The sequence below is a fragment of the Sander vitreus genome, chromosome 9 (assembly GCF_031162955.1).
Source record: "Sander vitreus isolate 19-12246 chromosome 9, sanVit1, whole genome shotgun sequence".
Lineage (NCBI taxonomy): Eukaryota > Metazoa > Chordata > Actinopteri > Perciformes > Percidae > Sander > Sander vitreus.
The window spans coordinates 187,501-205,240 of NC_135863.1; the positions used below are offsets into that span (position 1 = coordinate 187,501).

The following is a 17,740-nucleotide window of genomic DNA, read 5'->3' on the forward strand; positions in this document are numbered from 1 at the left end:
AATTACTTTTCACGTCCTAATTTTCACGTAAATGAGGATTTGAAGTTTTTCTTTTTCAGGTTCAGGGAGCATTTTTTACATGTGTGCTTGTGCAGCAGAATGAGGGAAAGGTTGTTACTGCAGCGGTGCATCATGGTACCCAGAATAAGTGTGTTTGTGCGGAGCCTGACCTCTGCTGCGGGCCGAGAGTCTGGAGCATCTTCAGGTACTGGAACACAAAATGGACGACCTGCACAGAGACAAAAAAAGGAAGTCATTTAGACAAAATGAGGTACTAAACTAAAAAACTAAGGTCAATATTTTGAGAAAAAAAGTCAAATATTTTGACTGTTTCCTCCGTCCCTCTGTCTCCTTTCTTTCTCTCTCGTTGGGAAATGAAGCTGCGGTCGGGAACTTCGAGATCTATAGACCATCTGACAGGAAAACAGTAACTGGGAAACCAAAATTCCACCGTGCACGGATGCGCCGCATTCCGGTTTTGTTCCGTCGTCCGCCATGCGTCATACCACACCGGGACCAACAGAAGCGGTGCGTTTTTCCTGCCTGATTTGAGCTCTTCCACTCCCCGTCAGGCCTGTTGTACCAAGGCTCAGTCCTTACCACAGCGGCCCAGGGTCCGAATCCGACATGCGGCCCTTTGCTGCATGTCTGCCCCCTCTCTCTCCCCACTTTCCTGTCTGCAACTGTCCTATCCATTAAAGGCCAAAATGCCCAAAAATAATCTTAAAGGTGCTCTAAGCGATGTTGGGTAACAGCACTTCTTGTTGACGTTCGAAGTATCTTCAAACAAAACGGAGGCTAGCTCGCCCCTCCCTCCTCCTCATCCCGTCCCCTCACCCTCCCAAACCCCACCCCCAAATCCTTCTTGTTGGTTATTGGCTGGAAGACTGTTTGTTATGTTTGGTGGTGCAGGTTGGCGCAGTTTGTTTTTGTTGTCGTTTGTGGAGCCTGGGCTGTCTACAGAGACCGCGGCTTTTTACAGTGTTCAGGGGACAGGCAGCTAGCAGATAGTGAGGAGATGTTTTTTTACAGTGTGTTCAGGGGACAGGCAGCTAGCAGATAGTGAGGAGATGTTTTTTTACAGTGTGTTCAGGGGACAGGCAGCTAGCAGATAGTGAGGAGATGTTTTTACAGTGTGTTCAGGGGACAGGCAGCTAGCAGATAGTGAGGAGATGTTTTTACAGTGTGTTCAGGGGACAGGCAGCTAGCAGATAGTGAGGAGATGTTTTTACAGTGTGTTCAGGGGACAGGCAGCTAGCAGATAGTGAGGAGATGTTTGCTGTATGTGACAAAAAATGTGAAAAATGTTGTGGCCTAAAAAACGTGTGACGTTAGAGCACCTGGTGGGTATTTTTAGCGGAGCGGAGTGATGCTTCTGGGACGTTCTACGCAGCTCAGATGCGCCTGGTGGAATTTATGGGTTACTGCTGCACAGTACATGCCTGTCATCTGGCAGACTTTTAGCTGATTATCTGGTAAATATTTACTTTTTTTGAGCGAGTGGTGAAGGATTTGAGGGGAGCGGCTTTCAGCAGAGGGAACAAACACCTCCGTGAGCGAGGAGCAAAAATTCTCTCCAATCACACACTCTGACAAAGACAGACATGTGCATGTTAACCTGGTAGAAGTTCTGGTAGCCCTGGTTGGTGAGGGTGATGGAGATGGAGAAGATGGAGTAGGTGGTGTTCTGGTCGAAACCCGTCTCACTGTTTCCTCCAAACAGAGCCAAAGCCCAGCACCTAAACACACACACACACACACACACACACACACACACACAGACACTGAGTCCCGTGCACTTATTTAACATTTACTGTCAGTAAATTTCTAAAAGTAAAATCAGACTCACTTCTTCCTGAGCAGAGACAAGATGCTGCCGGTGCCTTCGTGTCCAATCAGCCAGGAGATGTAGTGAAGAGGCTTCACTCTAAAACAAAACAAAAAAAAAACACAAACCGAAATTGAAGGTGCGCAATTGCCCATTAACGTTACATTGTAGCTTGTTTCGCCGCTGCCGACTGCAGTGATCTCGCTTAACACTGGACCAATGTCAAAGATTCATCCCGTCAGTCACTTAAACACAAAAACAAAGGATAATAGGGTCCAGGTTGAAAATAACAAAAGTTACTCTTTAATCCAGCTTCTTTAATTTTTAAACCAGCATATTCTTTATACATTTGTCATTGGTGCAGCGTTTTAAAGTTGTGTTGGAGTCCCACTCACCGGTAGTGTTTCACCTGCGGCGGTACGGCCCAGCTGATGGTCAGAGCGTGAACCTTCCTCACAGGGACAACTGCAACACACGTTAACGTATTAGTATGTAGTGTTAGATGTAGAGCACTATCTTGCACCCGGAGCAGCGCAAAGCCCGACGCAACTGTCTTTGCCAGTTTAAGACCGACGCAGTTGTCAATTTCCCGTCCAGCGCCTGCGTCGTTTAAATAGTAAATGCACCTGCGCCCATCTGTGGCCCGTGGGCGTTCTGGTTTTACAGGGAGGTGTGTTCAGGTGCATTCTGGGTGTGCTGGTCTTACAGGGAGGTGTGTTCAGGTGCATTCTGGTCTTACAGGGAGGTGTGTTCAGGTGCATTCTGGGCGTGCTGGTCTTACAGGGAGGTGTGTTCAGGTGCATTCTGGGAGTATTGCTATCTTGAGGCAGTGGGAAGTGATGGCACCATTGACCAACAAAAACCTGGTCTAAAGTCAATAACGCAGCATTTCATTGTTATTTTAACAGAGCATTAGTAAAATGCTCCTAGACTCGTGCACAGCACGTGCACACTATGCTTGTTACACACACAGGGACGCACAGCAGCACACACACATGCAGAAGATTACAAATACAAATATTACGGTGCAAATCCTCCATCATAACAGCAATGCTCCAAGGTCCAAACGCGCCTGGCTTTTAAAGGGAATGGGAGATGATCTCTGATTGGTTTATTTCATGTTACGTCCAAAACACACCTCTGATTAATGAAGACACTAAGAACAACCCTTCTGAACCATGCGCCCGGCGCACCGACCCTTTTTTCCGCCGTCAAACTAGCAAAAGTGGATTTGGACACGCCCTAAACGCACCTGCACCAGGCGCTTCACGCCGTGCACTTAGATCGTTAAAATAGGGCCCGTAGTCTGGTGCAACGGAAGTGCATTTCCAGGATAAAGCCTAAATCAATACTTTTTCTGATGTTTTCGTCACTTTAATCAACACTTTTGTATCTTTTTTTCAATGTTTTTCAACGCTTCTTTTCACTACCATTTATAAACACCACTAACACCAACTTACTACCAGTTTACTGCTCATTTTTGGAATTCATGGTCAGTACACCTCATTTATAGGAAATTATACCTAAATATTGAATTATTTAGACTCATTAAATGAAGGATAATTACAGAAGGGTAAATGTCAACTTTCAGTCTGGTTTTGAAACATATTTCTTTTTTTATAAAACACCCCGAAGTCAATGATAGTAGAGATCCGATCTGTTGTTGTACATGCGAAGCGCGATGTGTGGAATAATCCAAGTTAGGTAGTTAAAAAGAAACCTGACGACAACACAAGGGTTAAGAGTAATACTACTACTAGCTGACCTCTGTAGAGTTTGTTGAAGGCCGGTGTATCAAACGGCCGCAGGAGGTGAGAGAAGTCGGCTCGAGGTTCTCCGCTGAAAACAAACATAAATAAAAGTTACACACAAACTTGTTTTCATGTATTTAAGTCTTTGTGTGATTATCATTATATGTACTGATCATCATTACATATACATACATACATATACGTACACACTACGCACACACACTATGTACACCACATGCACACTACACACACACACTATTTACACTACACACACACAGACTATGCACACACTACACACACACCACACACAGACTATGCACACACACTATGTACACTACACACACTCAATACGCACACACTACATACGCTACACACACACTATACGTCGACAGTGTAGGCCGTTTTTTATTATTATTATAGTTTAAAAACACTAATATATATATATATATATATATATATATATATATATATATATATATATATATATAAATAATATTATATAAGTAGTACACTTACTTGTTGGGAACTTTGGTGAAGATCTCTCTCACCCATTCCTCCAGAGTGTCCAGAGTCTCTAAACAACAAACACAGCGTCAGAAGAGGAGAGGAAACAAGAGGAGAGGGAAGGAAAAGAGTGAAGAGGAAATGAGAGAAGGGAGGAGGGGAGAGAAGAGAGGAAACAAGACAGCAAACAAGAGTAGAGGAAAGAAAAAGAGAGTGGAGGAAATGAGGGAAGAGAAGAGAAGAAAGGAGAGAAGAGAGGAAAGGAGAAAAGAGAGGAAAGGAGAGAAGAGAGGAAAGGAGAAAAGAGAAGAAAGGAGAGAAGACAGGAAAGGAGAGAAGACAGGAAAGGAGAAAAGAGAGGAAAGGATAAAAGAGAGGAAAGGAGAGAAGAGAAGAAAGGAGAAAAGAGAGAAAGGAGAGAAGAGAGAAGAGAGGAAAGGAGAAAAGAGAAAAGGAGAGAAGACAGGAAAGGAGAAAAGAGAGGAAAGGAGAGAAGAGAAGAAAGGAGAAAAGAGAGGAAAGGAGAGAAGAGAGAAGAGAGGAAAGGAGAAAAGAGAAAAGGAGAGAAGACAGGAAAGGAGAAAAGAGAGGGAGGGAGAGAAGAGAAGAAAGGAGAAAAGAGAGGAAAGGAGAGAAGAGAGAAGAGAGGAAAGGAGAAAAGAGAAAAGGAGAGAAGACAGGAAAGGAGAAAAGAGAGGAATGGAGAGAAGAGAAGAAAGGAGAAAAGAGAGTAAAGGAGAAAAGAGAGGAAAGGAGAGAAGAGAATAAAGGAGAGAAGAGAAGAAAGGAGAGAAGAGAGTAAAGGAGAGAAGAGAAGAAAAGAGAGAAGAGAGTAAAGGAGAAAAGAGAGGAAAGGAGAGGAGTAAAGGAGAAAAGAGAGAAGAAAGGAGGAAAGGAGAGAAGAGAAGAAAGGAGAGAAGAAAAGAGAAAAGAGTAAAGGAGAAAAGAGAGGAAAAGAGAGAAGAGAGTAAAGGAGAAAAGAGAGAAGAGAGGAGAAAAGAGAGGAAAGGAGAGAAGGAGAGAAGAGAAGAAAGGAGAGAAGAGAAGAAAGGAGAGAAGAGAGGAAAAGAGAGGAGTAAAGGAGAAAAGAGAGAAGAGAGGAGAAAAGAGAGGAAAGGAAAAAAGAGAGGAAAGGAGAGAAGAGAAGAGAGACCCTGACAGACCTCTTTCAGCTGCAGTAAGCTGAGGCTGAGCTCGTCTCTGGAGAATTTGTTACCTTTGGACTGAACGGCGAGCGTCATGTAATGAGCCGAGTAATATCTCTTCCAGAAGTCTCGGAGCCGCTGGTAGGTGTTGATCTGCTTCTCTCTGGGCTCGTGCTTTAATGTCTGAGCGTTACCTGAACAGGAAACAGATGTTTAATAAGCAGTGGGAGTCAAACTACTTCTTTCCAGTCCATCAACCAAGAAACAGGACCGTTATAAAGCAGTTTAGAAAGAAAACATGACGATTTAATGACTGGAAAAAGTGGAAAACGATAATAAGTAAATCAGAAAACAGTTGGAAGAAGAGCATGACAGTTTGTTGAGGTATTTGTATTCAAGACCATTTAAAAGCTGCATTTTTTCTTTAATTTAACAACCGTTCAGTTACATTTATTCATAACAGTTAAAAGACAAGTACATACGTGTAATATATAATATGTGACGTGTGGACACACTAGTAAGCCGTTTGCTTTCTCCGTAGCCAATTGGCCTGAAGTTTATACTTGTGCGTTGGCCGATCTCTTTAAGAGAATAGCAGGACCGGCGTGGGTGTGTATGTAACGATATCTCCAAAACACCAAACAAAAAACCTGTTCTGCATCTAACAATTTGAGTCAGTTTATGCCGAACTTACACCAAAGCTTAGTACCCATAACGGCTTGGGTGCTGCACCTAAACATTTTAATGGCGGGAAAACCCCGGTATTACAACAACAAGCCTCAGGGATTTAGTGGCAAAAGGCACAAACGTTTAAACATGCAACGTTTTGTTTTTCTAGGTCAAAATGTAACGTTATGGTCCCGATGGTTTTGTCACTTTTTTCGACATTATTTAGTCACATTTTCCCGACGTTTCTGAAGCTTTTTTCCAATTTTGAGTGTCACTTTTTCCGATGTTTTTGTCTGTACTTTTCTGAGCTTTTTTTATGCTATCATTGCTGATCATTTATTTTACTTGAGAAGAGCGCTGTATGGAACCATCCACGTTATTTTATTTTTGACCGTTTGGTTGAACTGAGACCGAAATGTTGTATTTTCTAAATAAATAATTGCTTGCGTAATGGTCAGCGTGCAGGATTCTTTCTAAGCTCCTGATCTGCTACCTTTGGTCACATCCTACGCACCTGCCCGACAAAAAGAGGTGTGCAAAAAGCTTTCCTACGTTGCGTTGAAAAAAAGGAGGGTTGAGAGAGTGTGTGTGTTGTTCTTACCCCAGCAGAATTTGCCCATAGGGTGGCCGGGTTTAGCCAAACTCCCAAACAGCATCTCTTTACGATGAGAGTCAGACGGCCTCGCTAACTGGTACTCTGAACAGGAAATGAGAAGGAGAGCCATGGAAGAAGTGCCCATATTATGCTCATTTTCAGGTTCATAATTGTATTTTAAGGTTGTACCAGAATAGGTTTACATGGTTTAATTTTCAAAAAACACCATATTTTTGTTGTACTGCACAGCTCTCTCTCACTGCTGCAGATCCTCTTTTCACCTGGTCTCTGTTTTAGCTACAGAGTGAGACCTCTTTTCTTCTTCTTCTTCTGTACTATCTTTGATTGCACATGCTCAGTAGCTCAGATGTAGATCATGTCAGCTAGCTAGCTCCATAGACAGTAAAAGAAAGGCTGTTTCTACTAGTTACAAGGCAGGATTAGCTGGGAGAGAGAGACTGTGTGTGTGTGTGAGTATGTGTGTGTGTGTGTGTGTGTGAGAGAGAGAGTGTGTGTGTGTGTGTGTGTGTGTGTGTGTGTGTGAGTGAGAGAGAGAGAGACTGTGTGTATGTGTGTGTATGTATGTATGTGTATGTATGTATGTATGTAGTGTGTAGTGTCAGTGTGTGTGTGTGTGAGACTGTGTGTGCGAGAGAGACTGTGGGTGTGTGTGAGTGTGTGCAGTGTGTGTGAGACTGTGTGTGTGTGTGTGTGTGTGTGTGCGTGCGTGTGTACAGGTGGGAGACAAAAGTGTCTGGTTTGAAATTCTGGGTTATGTGATAGTTAGTCTCACATTGCCAGACTCTGGGCTACACCACAGATGCATCATGGGATAGGAGAGAAAAAGGCTCTGGGTCTCACATTGAGAGTTTATGTAAACTGTATGTAAAAGTGATATTGTGAATGTTTCTAGATTATAGATACAATTTAGTATAATAAAAATCTTAATCTTTAATCATATAACATTCACATTAGTTGTGTGTGTGTGAGACTGTGTATGTGTGTGTGTGTGTGTGTGATGTTGAGAGTGTCTGAGCACACCAACACTCACCGCTGTCCACAGCCTCCACCTCTCTGTCGATGGCGTCTTCTATCATCAGAGGACAGATGAAGAACTGAGCCCACCTGGAATAAATGAAATGAAAACGGTTCAGCGCCACTGACAGATAGTCATGATGTCATGAAAATGACGAGAAACTACAGCTGCTCAATTATGGGAGCGATATCGGGGTTATTTTAATATTGAAATCTGGTTTATTTTAGCACTATTACTCATTGACTTTTGGAGAGATGTTGCATTTATTCAAGTTAAACAACAGTACCGTATTTTCCGGACTATAAGTCACTTTTTTTCATACTTTGGCTGGTCCTGCGACTTATAGTCAGGTGCGACTTATATATCAAAATATATATAATGTAACAAGTTTTAAATGTTATTTCATGCTGAAAACATTACCGTCTACAGCCGTGAGAGGCGCTCTAGGCTTGTAGAGTTTGGAGTGAGAGAGAAACTTGTGAGGGACTGAAATGAAAGCTCAGATGCAATATTAGGGACCACTAAGGTCTATATAAAAGAGACTTCAGATACAGTATTAGGGGACCACTAAGGTCTATATAAAAGAGACTTCAGATACAGTATTAGGGGACCACTAAGGTCTATATAAAAGAGACTTCAGATACAGTATTAGGGGACCACTAAGGTCTATATAAAAGAGACTTCAGATACAGTATTAGGGGACCACTAAGGTCTATATAAAAGAGACTTCAGATACAGTATTAGGGGACCACTAAGGTCTATATAAAAGAGACTTCAGATACAGTATTAGGGGGACCACTAAGGTCTATATAAAAGAGACTTCAGATACAGTATTAGGGGACCACTAAGGCCTATATAAAAGAGACTTCAGATACAGTATTAGGGGACCACTAAGGTCTATATAAAAGAGACTTCAGATACAGTATTAGGGGACCACTAAGGTCTATATAAAAGAGACTTCAGATACAGTATTAGGGGACCACTAAGGCCTATATAAAAGAGACTTCAGGTACAGTATTAGGGGACCACTAAGGCCTATATAAAAGCATCCAAAGAGCACCATGTCATGGGACCTTTAATAGAATCCCTCCTAAAATTAGATCACAGAGTTTGCGCAGCGAAGCCCGGCTCACCTGTCGAGCGCCTCTCTGAAATACTTCCTCTGCACGTCGAACTGGAAGATGGTTCTCTCGCAGTCGGTGGAGGCATTGTCGCTGCCGCCGTGCTTCTTCAGGAAGGCGTCGAAGCCGTTCTCCGCTGGGTATTTTTCACTTCCCATAAACACCACTAAACACAAGGGAGCAGGAAGAAAACAACATGATTTCCTTAGATTAGACACTCTGCGAGCAACTAGAACAAAACTATAGAGCTCAACAGTGACCGCCCACTTGTTTAAAAGACTCCTGAAGTGTTTTTTCTGCATTCTTTTGGGCCGAGAAGAGTCAGCGGAGTAACAGCACTCCGCTGACTGTGGCTTTTTAAACCGGAAGAATCCTTGTATACAAGTTGCTATTATTATTCCAGCTTTAATAAGCCACCTTAAATGAGAGAAGTTGTTTGTCTTGTGTACTAACTGACCAACTGGACCGCGTCGGTAGTGTAGTATTTCTCCATAAGATCGAAAATAAAACGTGTTTTTCTTAAAACGAGGTTGATTTCATACGGACTTCCAGCTTCTAGAGGAGCAGAAACCTTCGTTACACAACCACGTAGCTCGGGCTCAGTCTACCTCTGATGGTTTTGACATTATACAGATAGCTTTATTTATGCCCTAAAGGCAATTCAGTTTCTACAGTCCACCGAAACATATATACACATTATTACTGTCAGTCATCAATGACAGAGGGAGCACAATGAAAAGGCATAATGGGAATGTGCGAGATCCAGAAGTAAACTGCGAGGAAAGTATTTAAAATAAGACGTTAAAGTACGATAAAGAGAGACGAAATAAAAGAATAACATCGATAAAGTGCCGAGTGTATTGCACATAACAAATAGGCTAATAATCAAAATCCCCATGGAGAAAATAAAAGCTTTTTACTTCCAGAACCACACTGTTGAGCTCTATAAGCTAAGATGTGTAGATGTAAGTAGCTCTGAGTCAGGATGCAGCTTTAAAGGCGGACTCACTGTGCTCCAGGAAGTGTGCGAGGCCGGGCAGGTCGTCCGGGTCACTGAAGCTCCCAACACTGATGCACAGAGCAGCTGCCGCCTGGAAACACACACAAACACGCATATTTTCAACTTGAATCTACTCGTTCTGCAGCTGCAGACCGTCAAGGGCTTTTGAGGACACAACAATAACCCCCTAAAATATTCACATTTAACAAGCTGTAATCACAGAGAGTTGCTAGACGACCCTGGCTGCAAATTACATTTGCTGCCACTAGGGTGCGTCCAGATTTCTCGGATACTAGTGAGTATTGAGATTAGTGAATCTTTACGTCACCCACCTGCTTCTCAGAGTTCCCTCTCTTCGTCCTCCCAGCGCTATCCTCGTCCAGCTCATCGAAGTCGCTGTCCTGCTCTTCTTCTTCGTCTTCCTCCTCGTCCTCATCCGACCCCTCGCCGGAGTCCCCTTCCTCCTCACCTTTCGCCTCTCCCTCCTCATCCTCGCCCTCCTCTGTCTCTGCCTTGTCCTCTCCGTCTTCGCCGTCTCCCTGCCCGTCCGCCCCGCTGAAGTCGGAAATGAGGAGCGCTCGTAGGCCGTTGCTCAGCTCGATGTATCTGCAAAGAGCGGGACACGATCAACGTATTCATACGCTGTAGCTTACGAAGACTTATCGCAGCAGCTGTGAAGACAAAAGGATGCTTTCACACCTGTAGTTCAGTTACACTGCTCTCCTTCCGCTCTCTGTGTGTTGCCGTTCTCAAACTCTGTTCTCTTCAGGAAACAACAACAACCTTCGAGCTAGCGAGCTACACGCTGGAAATGTCATGTTTTTAAGGAGATTTGAATCATGCAACGAGGCAGGCCTGCTTGGTTCGTTAAGGGAATGATTGTAAAGATTTATAAAGAATATGTTTAGGGCGTTTCCTCTCTAACTGGGAGGTTTTGGGACTGATTGGTGGGATTGCTGTGGACCAAGTACACATGGAGATACACTGGTAAGAGCCAATGAGGTTTAACCATGTATCAGCTCATTTAAATAGCTCACGTTACTGTATTGTGTCAACAGTTAACTTCATTTAATATTGTATGTGGCGTTTTCTTTTGCAAATGTTCCACCAAAACAAGTTCCTTCCTGAGACTATTAAGCAGAGCCACCGTCGCTGCGGCCGGAGCTTAGCGCCGCCCGAGACGATGTGATTGGTTTAAAGAAATGCAAATAACCCAGAGAGTTTTTCTCTCCTATCCCAGAATGCATCTGTAGTGTAGCCAGACACACACAACTAATGTGAATGTTATATGATTAAAGATTGAGATTTTGTATTATACTAAATTGCATCTATAATTTAGAAACATTCACAATATTTTTTTGTACAATCACTTTGTGCTTCTCCCCCGTTATTGGAGTGAACTGTAGAGCATTTTTTCTCTCCTATCCCGTGATGCATCTGTGGTGTAGCCCAGAGTCTGTCAATGTGAGACTAACTATCACATAACCCAGACATTCAAACCAGACACTTTTGTCTCCCACCTGTATTTCTTCGGGTCGCTGGGTGAACTGACGATCTCTGCGTCTCCCTGGTCGTCTCCTCCAGCTGCTCCACCATCTCCAGCTGCCACCTGGGCCCTCACTTCCTGTTGTTGTGGTGGTGGCTCGCCCTGGTCTGGAAACGATACCTGTCCTTGCGCTCCGCCGCTGCTCAGTGACTTGTTGGTCTGAGGCATTTTGACAGAGTTCTCCGGAGTGGCAGCAGCGCTAGACGTGCAGGAGAACACACATTTAGTAATATATAAAATATTGTAGGGATGCAACTAACGATAGCTGATTCATCTTTGGATTATTTTCTGAATGAATGGATTAGTTGTTTGGTCTCTGAAATGTCAGAAAATGGTGAAAAATGTGGATCAGTTTTTCCCAAAAAGCCCCAGATGACGTCCTCAAAATGTCTTGTTTTGTCCCCAACTCAAAGATATTCAGTTTCCTGTCCCAGAGGAGAGAAGGAACTAGAACAATATTCACATTTAACAAGCTGACATCACACAAGTTTACCTGTTTTTACATATAAAAAAAATGACTCAAATTGATTAATCGTTATAGTATATATTCCGTATTTTCCAGACTATAAGTCACTTTTTTTCATACTTTGGCTGGTCCTGCGACTTATAGTCAGGTGTGACTTATATATCAAAATATATATAATGTAACATGTTTTAAATGTTATTTCATGCTGAAAACATTACCGTCTACAGCCGCGAGAGGCGACTTGTGAGGACTATATGCTGCTCCTAAAGACAACTGAGAAAGAAAAGAAGCTGCAGGAGACTGCAGGTAGTAAAACACGCAGCCGAAAACGGTCATCGAGCAGCAGAAGGAGAGTTTGGAGTGAGAGAGAAACTTGTGAGGGACTGGAGAAAAGGTTAGTCTTACTGCAATGAAGAAAACAAAGAAAGCTAGTCGCGCTGAAATCCAGATGGCCAGAGCTGGAGGAAGGAGTCCACAGATGGGGGCTTGAACAACGTGCTGCTGGGAGAGGCTCGTCAACAGTGCCGTTACGTTACGTTAACATAGACACCTATCGTATTCAGCCCCTTGTTCTGGGGGCTGTTGGGTAGTTTAATAACTGTTAATGTGTTACGTTAACATAGAGGACACCTACCGTATTCAGCCCCTTGTTCTGGGGGCTGTTGGGTAGTTTAATAACTTGCCTTTCCAGATTAAATGTCTGTTCTTGGTCTTGGATTTTGTGAAATAAATTTCTAAATAAATGTGACTTATAGTCCAGTGCGACTTATATATGTTTTTTTCCTCTTCATGACGCATTTTTTGCCTGATGCGACTTATACTCCGGAGGGACTTATAGTCCGGAAAATACAGTAAATGGAAATATTTTGCTACTGTACACAATGACAAGTGTTTCTCTTCCTTCCTCTTTCTTACAGTTTGTGTTTGTCTCTTTCCTGTTTCAACATGACAATGTCTCTGTGCACAAAGCCAGCTACATAAAGAAATGCTGTTCAAGTCAAGCCAAGTTTATTGTCTGCAATATGTGCCAGACATACAGAGCAACTGAAAATAAGTTTCTCCTCGACCCACTAAGAAATGTATACAAATAAAGATAAAAGATAAGTAGCCTAATATATGAAACACAACATACAACACCCCAAAACATCCCCAAACACATAAAACTATCAGCTCCACACAACTCTCTCTGGATTTCTCAGTAGGACTATGTTCAGAAGATTGTGGCGTCCGGTGACTTTCCCGTGCAGAGTCCATCATGTTTTTTTTAATCCTCCATGTCCTCCTTGGCTACTAGCAACTGCGTGGAGGAGGGAGGGAGAGGGTGCGCGATCACAGAGGGCTTGTATAGGGTGACCAGATTTCCCGGAAATAAAACTGGGACACTGTGCATGTGACCGTAGTGCTCGTGCACGCACATGCTTTTTAACGTGAACATGTGCCAGCCCAGGTCAGACATAGACACAGACAGATTAGACACAATTTTGCCAACAGCACACGTAGGCCTACTGCTCACAACATAATGGGGTATCTCAGTTAATATTCATGAAAAATGCACCCACTGAACTTGTGAGAAACTTGGTGAAAAGGTATTTTTCATTATCATAGTTAATGATCGGGCTATAATAAGTATAACACGTCAGCTATGTAACTGGGACAATTGCATAGTGGTTGGTGTAAACTAGAGATGTTCCGATACCGATACTGGTCGGTATCGGCTCCGATACTGCCTAAAACGCTGGTATCTGTATCGGGAAGTACTGGAGTTAATGCACCGATCCGATACCACGTAATAAAGCCCTGAAGATAATCTACGTTAAAGTAGTTTATTTATGTTCTTTCTCCGTTATAACTGACTGTCAAACTGCAGAATAAAAGAACGTTCTGGGGCGTTTAACCTGAGCCAGACCGACAACAAAGATAGAAATCATATCACATCCATACAGAGATAGTAGTATACAGCTGTTATACATCATATCATCCATACAGGGATAGTAGTATACAGTTGTTATACATCATATCATCTATACAGAGATAGTAGTATACAGCTGTTATACATCATATCATCCATACAGAGATAGTAGTATACAGCTGTTATACATCATATCATCCATACAGGGATAGTAGTATACAGCTGTTATACATCATATCATCCATACAGGGATAGTAGTATACAGTTGTTATACATCATATCATCTATACAGAGATAGTAGTATACAGCTGTTATACATCATATCATCCATACAGGGATAGTAGTATACAGCTGTTATACATCATATCATCTATACAGGGATAGTAGTATACAGCTGTTATACATCATATCATCTATACAGAGATGGTAGTATACAGCTGTTATACATCATATGATCTATACAGGGATAGTAGTATACAGCTGTTATACATCATATCATCTATACAGAGATAGTAGTATACAGCTGTTATACATCATATCATCTATACAGAGATAGTAGTATACAGCTGTTATACATCATATCATCTATACAGAGATAGTAGTATACAGCTGTTATACATCATATCATCTATACAGAGATAGTAGTATACAGCTGTTATACATCATATCATCTATACAGGGATAGTAGTATACAGCTGTTATACATCATATCATCTATACAGGGATAGTAGTATACAGCTGTTATACATCATATCATCTATACAGGGATAGTAGTATACAGCTGTTATACATCATATCATCCATACAGAGATAGTAGTATACAGCTGTTATACATCATATGATCTATACAGAGATGGTAGTATACAGCTGTTATACATCATATCATCTATACAGGGATAGTAGTATACAGCTGTTATACATCATATCATCCATACAGGGATAGTAGTATACAGTTCTTAAAACATAATAAAATATATGACACACTGGTATCGGCCGATACGCAAGTTCAGGTATCAGAATCGGTATCAGGAAGCAAAAAAATGGTATCGGACCATCTCCAGTGTAAACTGGGACATTTTAGCGTCCCGACAGGCTTTTGTCGGGACTCGGGAAACGCAACTTAGAATCGGGACTGTCCCGGTCAAACCTAGTCACCCTAGGCTTGTATCACGTGGACGCACCGACAGTGTTGTTGTCATTACTTAGAAATCCTCATGGGAGCGACAGAAACTACATTTTAATGCTTTAAGAAGCTAAAGGCCATTTTATAGTCGTGCGTAAAATCGGACCCTACGCCGTAGCCTGACACGCACCTCTCGAAAAATTTAACTACACGTCGCAGTGACGCACGCCGCCCGGCCGTTGCTTGATAGCGTTGCATCCCCCCACCCCGACTCATTTCCTGGTTCTCCTTCTCCATAAACAACATGAAATCAAGGAGAGGGTTAACTCCTCCTGCTCCAGATTTCCCACCGTGGTCAGAAAGATCAGGGGAGACACTTTGTTTCTCTCACTATGACTCTAGAGTCGGTACTCGCTCCAAAGCTCATCGCCGTCACTCTCTCACTTCTCCCTCACTCTACCACACACACACACACGCCGGCTTGACGCACACACCAACGCACAAGTATAAACATCAGGCCACTTACGTAGGCTACGGCGAGAGCTCTGCGTGGAGCCTCCGCACAACTGTAAAACGGCCTTAACACGTACGCTGACACCATTCACACGGTGAAAAGCTGTGTGCTTTCTCTGGTTGCCCCACACCTGTGTACCTCTGGCTGATTACCTTTATGCCTTTTCGTGCCAATGCTCCACCCAGTGAGCACATACAAAAACTGCAGATTAATTAACATTACTGACATGGATATATAAACAAAACAAGGTTGCATAATGGCTCCAACACCTGCTATTCTAACGTCTAACTACTATTTTTAGAATCGATTAACTGTGTGTCATTTATAAAGCAACTACCGACCGATTAAAGAACTATTCATGGAAACACAAAGAGGGAAATTGGTACTAGAAGAACTAAATGTTGAAAGATATTCACGCAGACTGCTGATGCATCATATATGCTTTATATACAGTGGGGAGAACAATATGATACACTGCCGATTTTGCAGGTTTTCCTACTTACAAAGCATGTAGAGGTCTGTAATTGTTATCATAGGTACTCTTCAACTGTGAGAGACGGAGTCTAAAACAATAATCCAGAAAATCACATTGTATCATTTTTTAAATAATTAATTAGCATTTTATTGCATGACATAAGTATTTGATACATCAGAAAAGCAGAACTTAATATTTGGTACAGAAACCTTTGTTTGCAATTACAGAGCTCATACGTTTCCTGTAGTTCTTGACCAGGTTTGCACACACTGCAGCAGGGATTTTGGCCCACTCCTCCATACAGACCTTCTCCAGATCCTTCAGGTTTTGGGGCTGTCGCTGGGCAATACGAACTTTCAGCTCCTTCCAAAGATTTTCTATGGGGTTCAGGTCTGGAGACTGGCTAGGCAACTCCAGGACCTTGAGATGCTTCTTACGGAGCCACTCCTTAGTTGCCCTGGCTGTGTGTTTTGGGTCGTCGTCATGCTGGAAGACCCAGCCATGACCCATCTTCAATGCTCTTACTGAGGGAAGGAGGTTGTTGACCAAGATCTCGCGATACATGGCCCCATCCATCCTCCCCTCAATACGATGCAGACGTCCTGTCCCCTTTGCAGAAAAGCATCCCCAAAGAATGATGTTTCCACCGCCATGCTGCAGGATTTTAATCCATGCCGGCGTAGTGTGTTAGTAATGGTTTTCTTTGAGACTGTGGTCCCAGCTCTCTTCAGGTCATTGACCAGGTTTGTGTGCTTTTCTTTTTGCATCGTTTTTTATTCGCAGCGCGTTTGTGTATTTGGTTGTGTTGTGTGTATTTGCAGCGTGTTTGTGTATTTGGTTGTGTTGTGTGCATTTGCAGCGCGTTTGCTGAATGTTGCACATGTGTTGTCAAATGAATGAAGTTGTTTTCTTAATTAGCTTGTGTTTTGTCTATTTGCGTGTGTTTTCTGAAGTTGCCACCATAGTCTGTTATACAGGTAAGGAGTTCAAACAGGTGCAGTTAATACAGGTAATGAGTGGAGAACAGGAGGGCTTCTTAAAGAAAAACTAACAGGTCTGTGAAAGCCGGAAATCTTACTGGTTGGTAGGTGATCAAATACTATGTCATGCAATAAAATGCAAATACATTATTTAAAAATCATACAATGTGATTTTCTGGATTATTGTTTTAGACTCCGTCTCTCACAGTTGAAGAGTACCTATGATAACAATTACAGACCTCTACATGCTTTGTAAGTAGGAAAACCTGCAAAATCGGCAGTGTATCATATTGTTCTCCCCACTATATATATATATATATATATATATATATATATATATATATGGCTGTAATGTCCGGGTGTCCACATATGTTTGACCATGTAGAATGGGTATCTATTAATGTGTATTTGTAAGGAGAGACTACTCTTGTTATTAGGCCAACGTTACATCGTAAACTAATTTTCAAATATTAACCTTTACAATTGTTTTTGCTGGAACAAATGTTTGTCGATTTATAGAGTACCATCTACTGTTTTAGAAAATACCTAGAGTGAAAAACAAATGTACATAACATGTTGCCGATAATGAAAATATCGAATATTATTGAAGTTTGATGGCGCAGCACCGTCGCGCTACAGAACTCCATCGGACGTTGTGCGTTAACCTTATTGTTATTATTCTAGTAACTTAATTACTGCCACTTTAAATACGCACTAATGAAGTCACACCGTTAAACCGGATAGTAAGTTAGTTAATGTAGCTACAGACCGGCTGTAGCTAAATTAATATAGCTGTATATTAGCTAGCTTTCAGTTATCCTGTTGTTGACACAACGCCAACTGTTAAACAGCTAGCTAACGTTAACGTTAGTTTAGCCACGCTAGCTAAAATACGAGCCGTTAAGTGTAGCCGTTAGCTAGCCAGCTACATCTAAACCCTAAAACATGACACAGCAGTTTAGTCATCTTTACTGTAACACAAGGAGACGCTTACCTTTGTTTCTGCTTGCTTAATGTTGATGGAAGTTTTGGGGTTTCAGTACAGCCGCCTAGCTTCGGTCTGGTAGCAGTTAGCCAA

General features: G+C 42.3%; 1 protein-coding gene across 1 annotated transcript in view; it reads right to left on the minus strand.

The window, feature by feature from the left end:
* The window catches only part of LOC144522996 (nardilysin-like), a 36,905-nt gene extending 19,165 nt beyond the window's left edge, over nucleotides 1-17,740 (minus strand). The window contains exons 1-14 of the mRNA XM_078258241.1: nucleotides 17,657-17,740; nucleotides 11,170-11,394; nucleotides 9,982-10,255; nucleotides 9,659-9,740; nucleotides 8,662-8,815; nucleotides 7,544-7,617; nucleotides 6,499-6,594; nucleotides 5,300-5,422; nucleotides 4,096-4,153; nucleotides 3,594-3,667; nucleotides 2,224-2,293; nucleotides 1,850-1,927; nucleotides 1,619-1,739; nucleotides 171-229 (exon numbers count right to left, since the gene is read on the minus strand). Coding sequence (XP_078114367.1) covers nucleotides 171-229; nucleotides 1,619-1,739; nucleotides 1,850-1,927; nucleotides 2,224-2,293; nucleotides 3,594-3,667; nucleotides 4,096-4,153; nucleotides 5,300-5,422; nucleotides 6,499-6,594; nucleotides 7,544-7,617; nucleotides 8,662-8,815; nucleotides 9,659-9,740; nucleotides 9,982-10,255; nucleotides 11,170-11,363 — 1,457 coding nt within the window. The 5' untranslated portion in view covers nucleotides 11,364-11,394; nucleotides 17,657-17,740. The remainder of the gene's footprint in view (nucleotides 1-170; nucleotides 230-1,618; nucleotides 1,740-1,849; nucleotides 1,928-2,223; nucleotides 2,294-3,593; nucleotides 3,668-4,095; nucleotides 4,154-5,299; nucleotides 5,423-6,498; nucleotides 6,595-7,543; nucleotides 7,618-8,661; nucleotides 8,816-9,658; nucleotides 9,741-9,981; nucleotides 10,256-11,169; nucleotides 11,395-17,656) is intronic.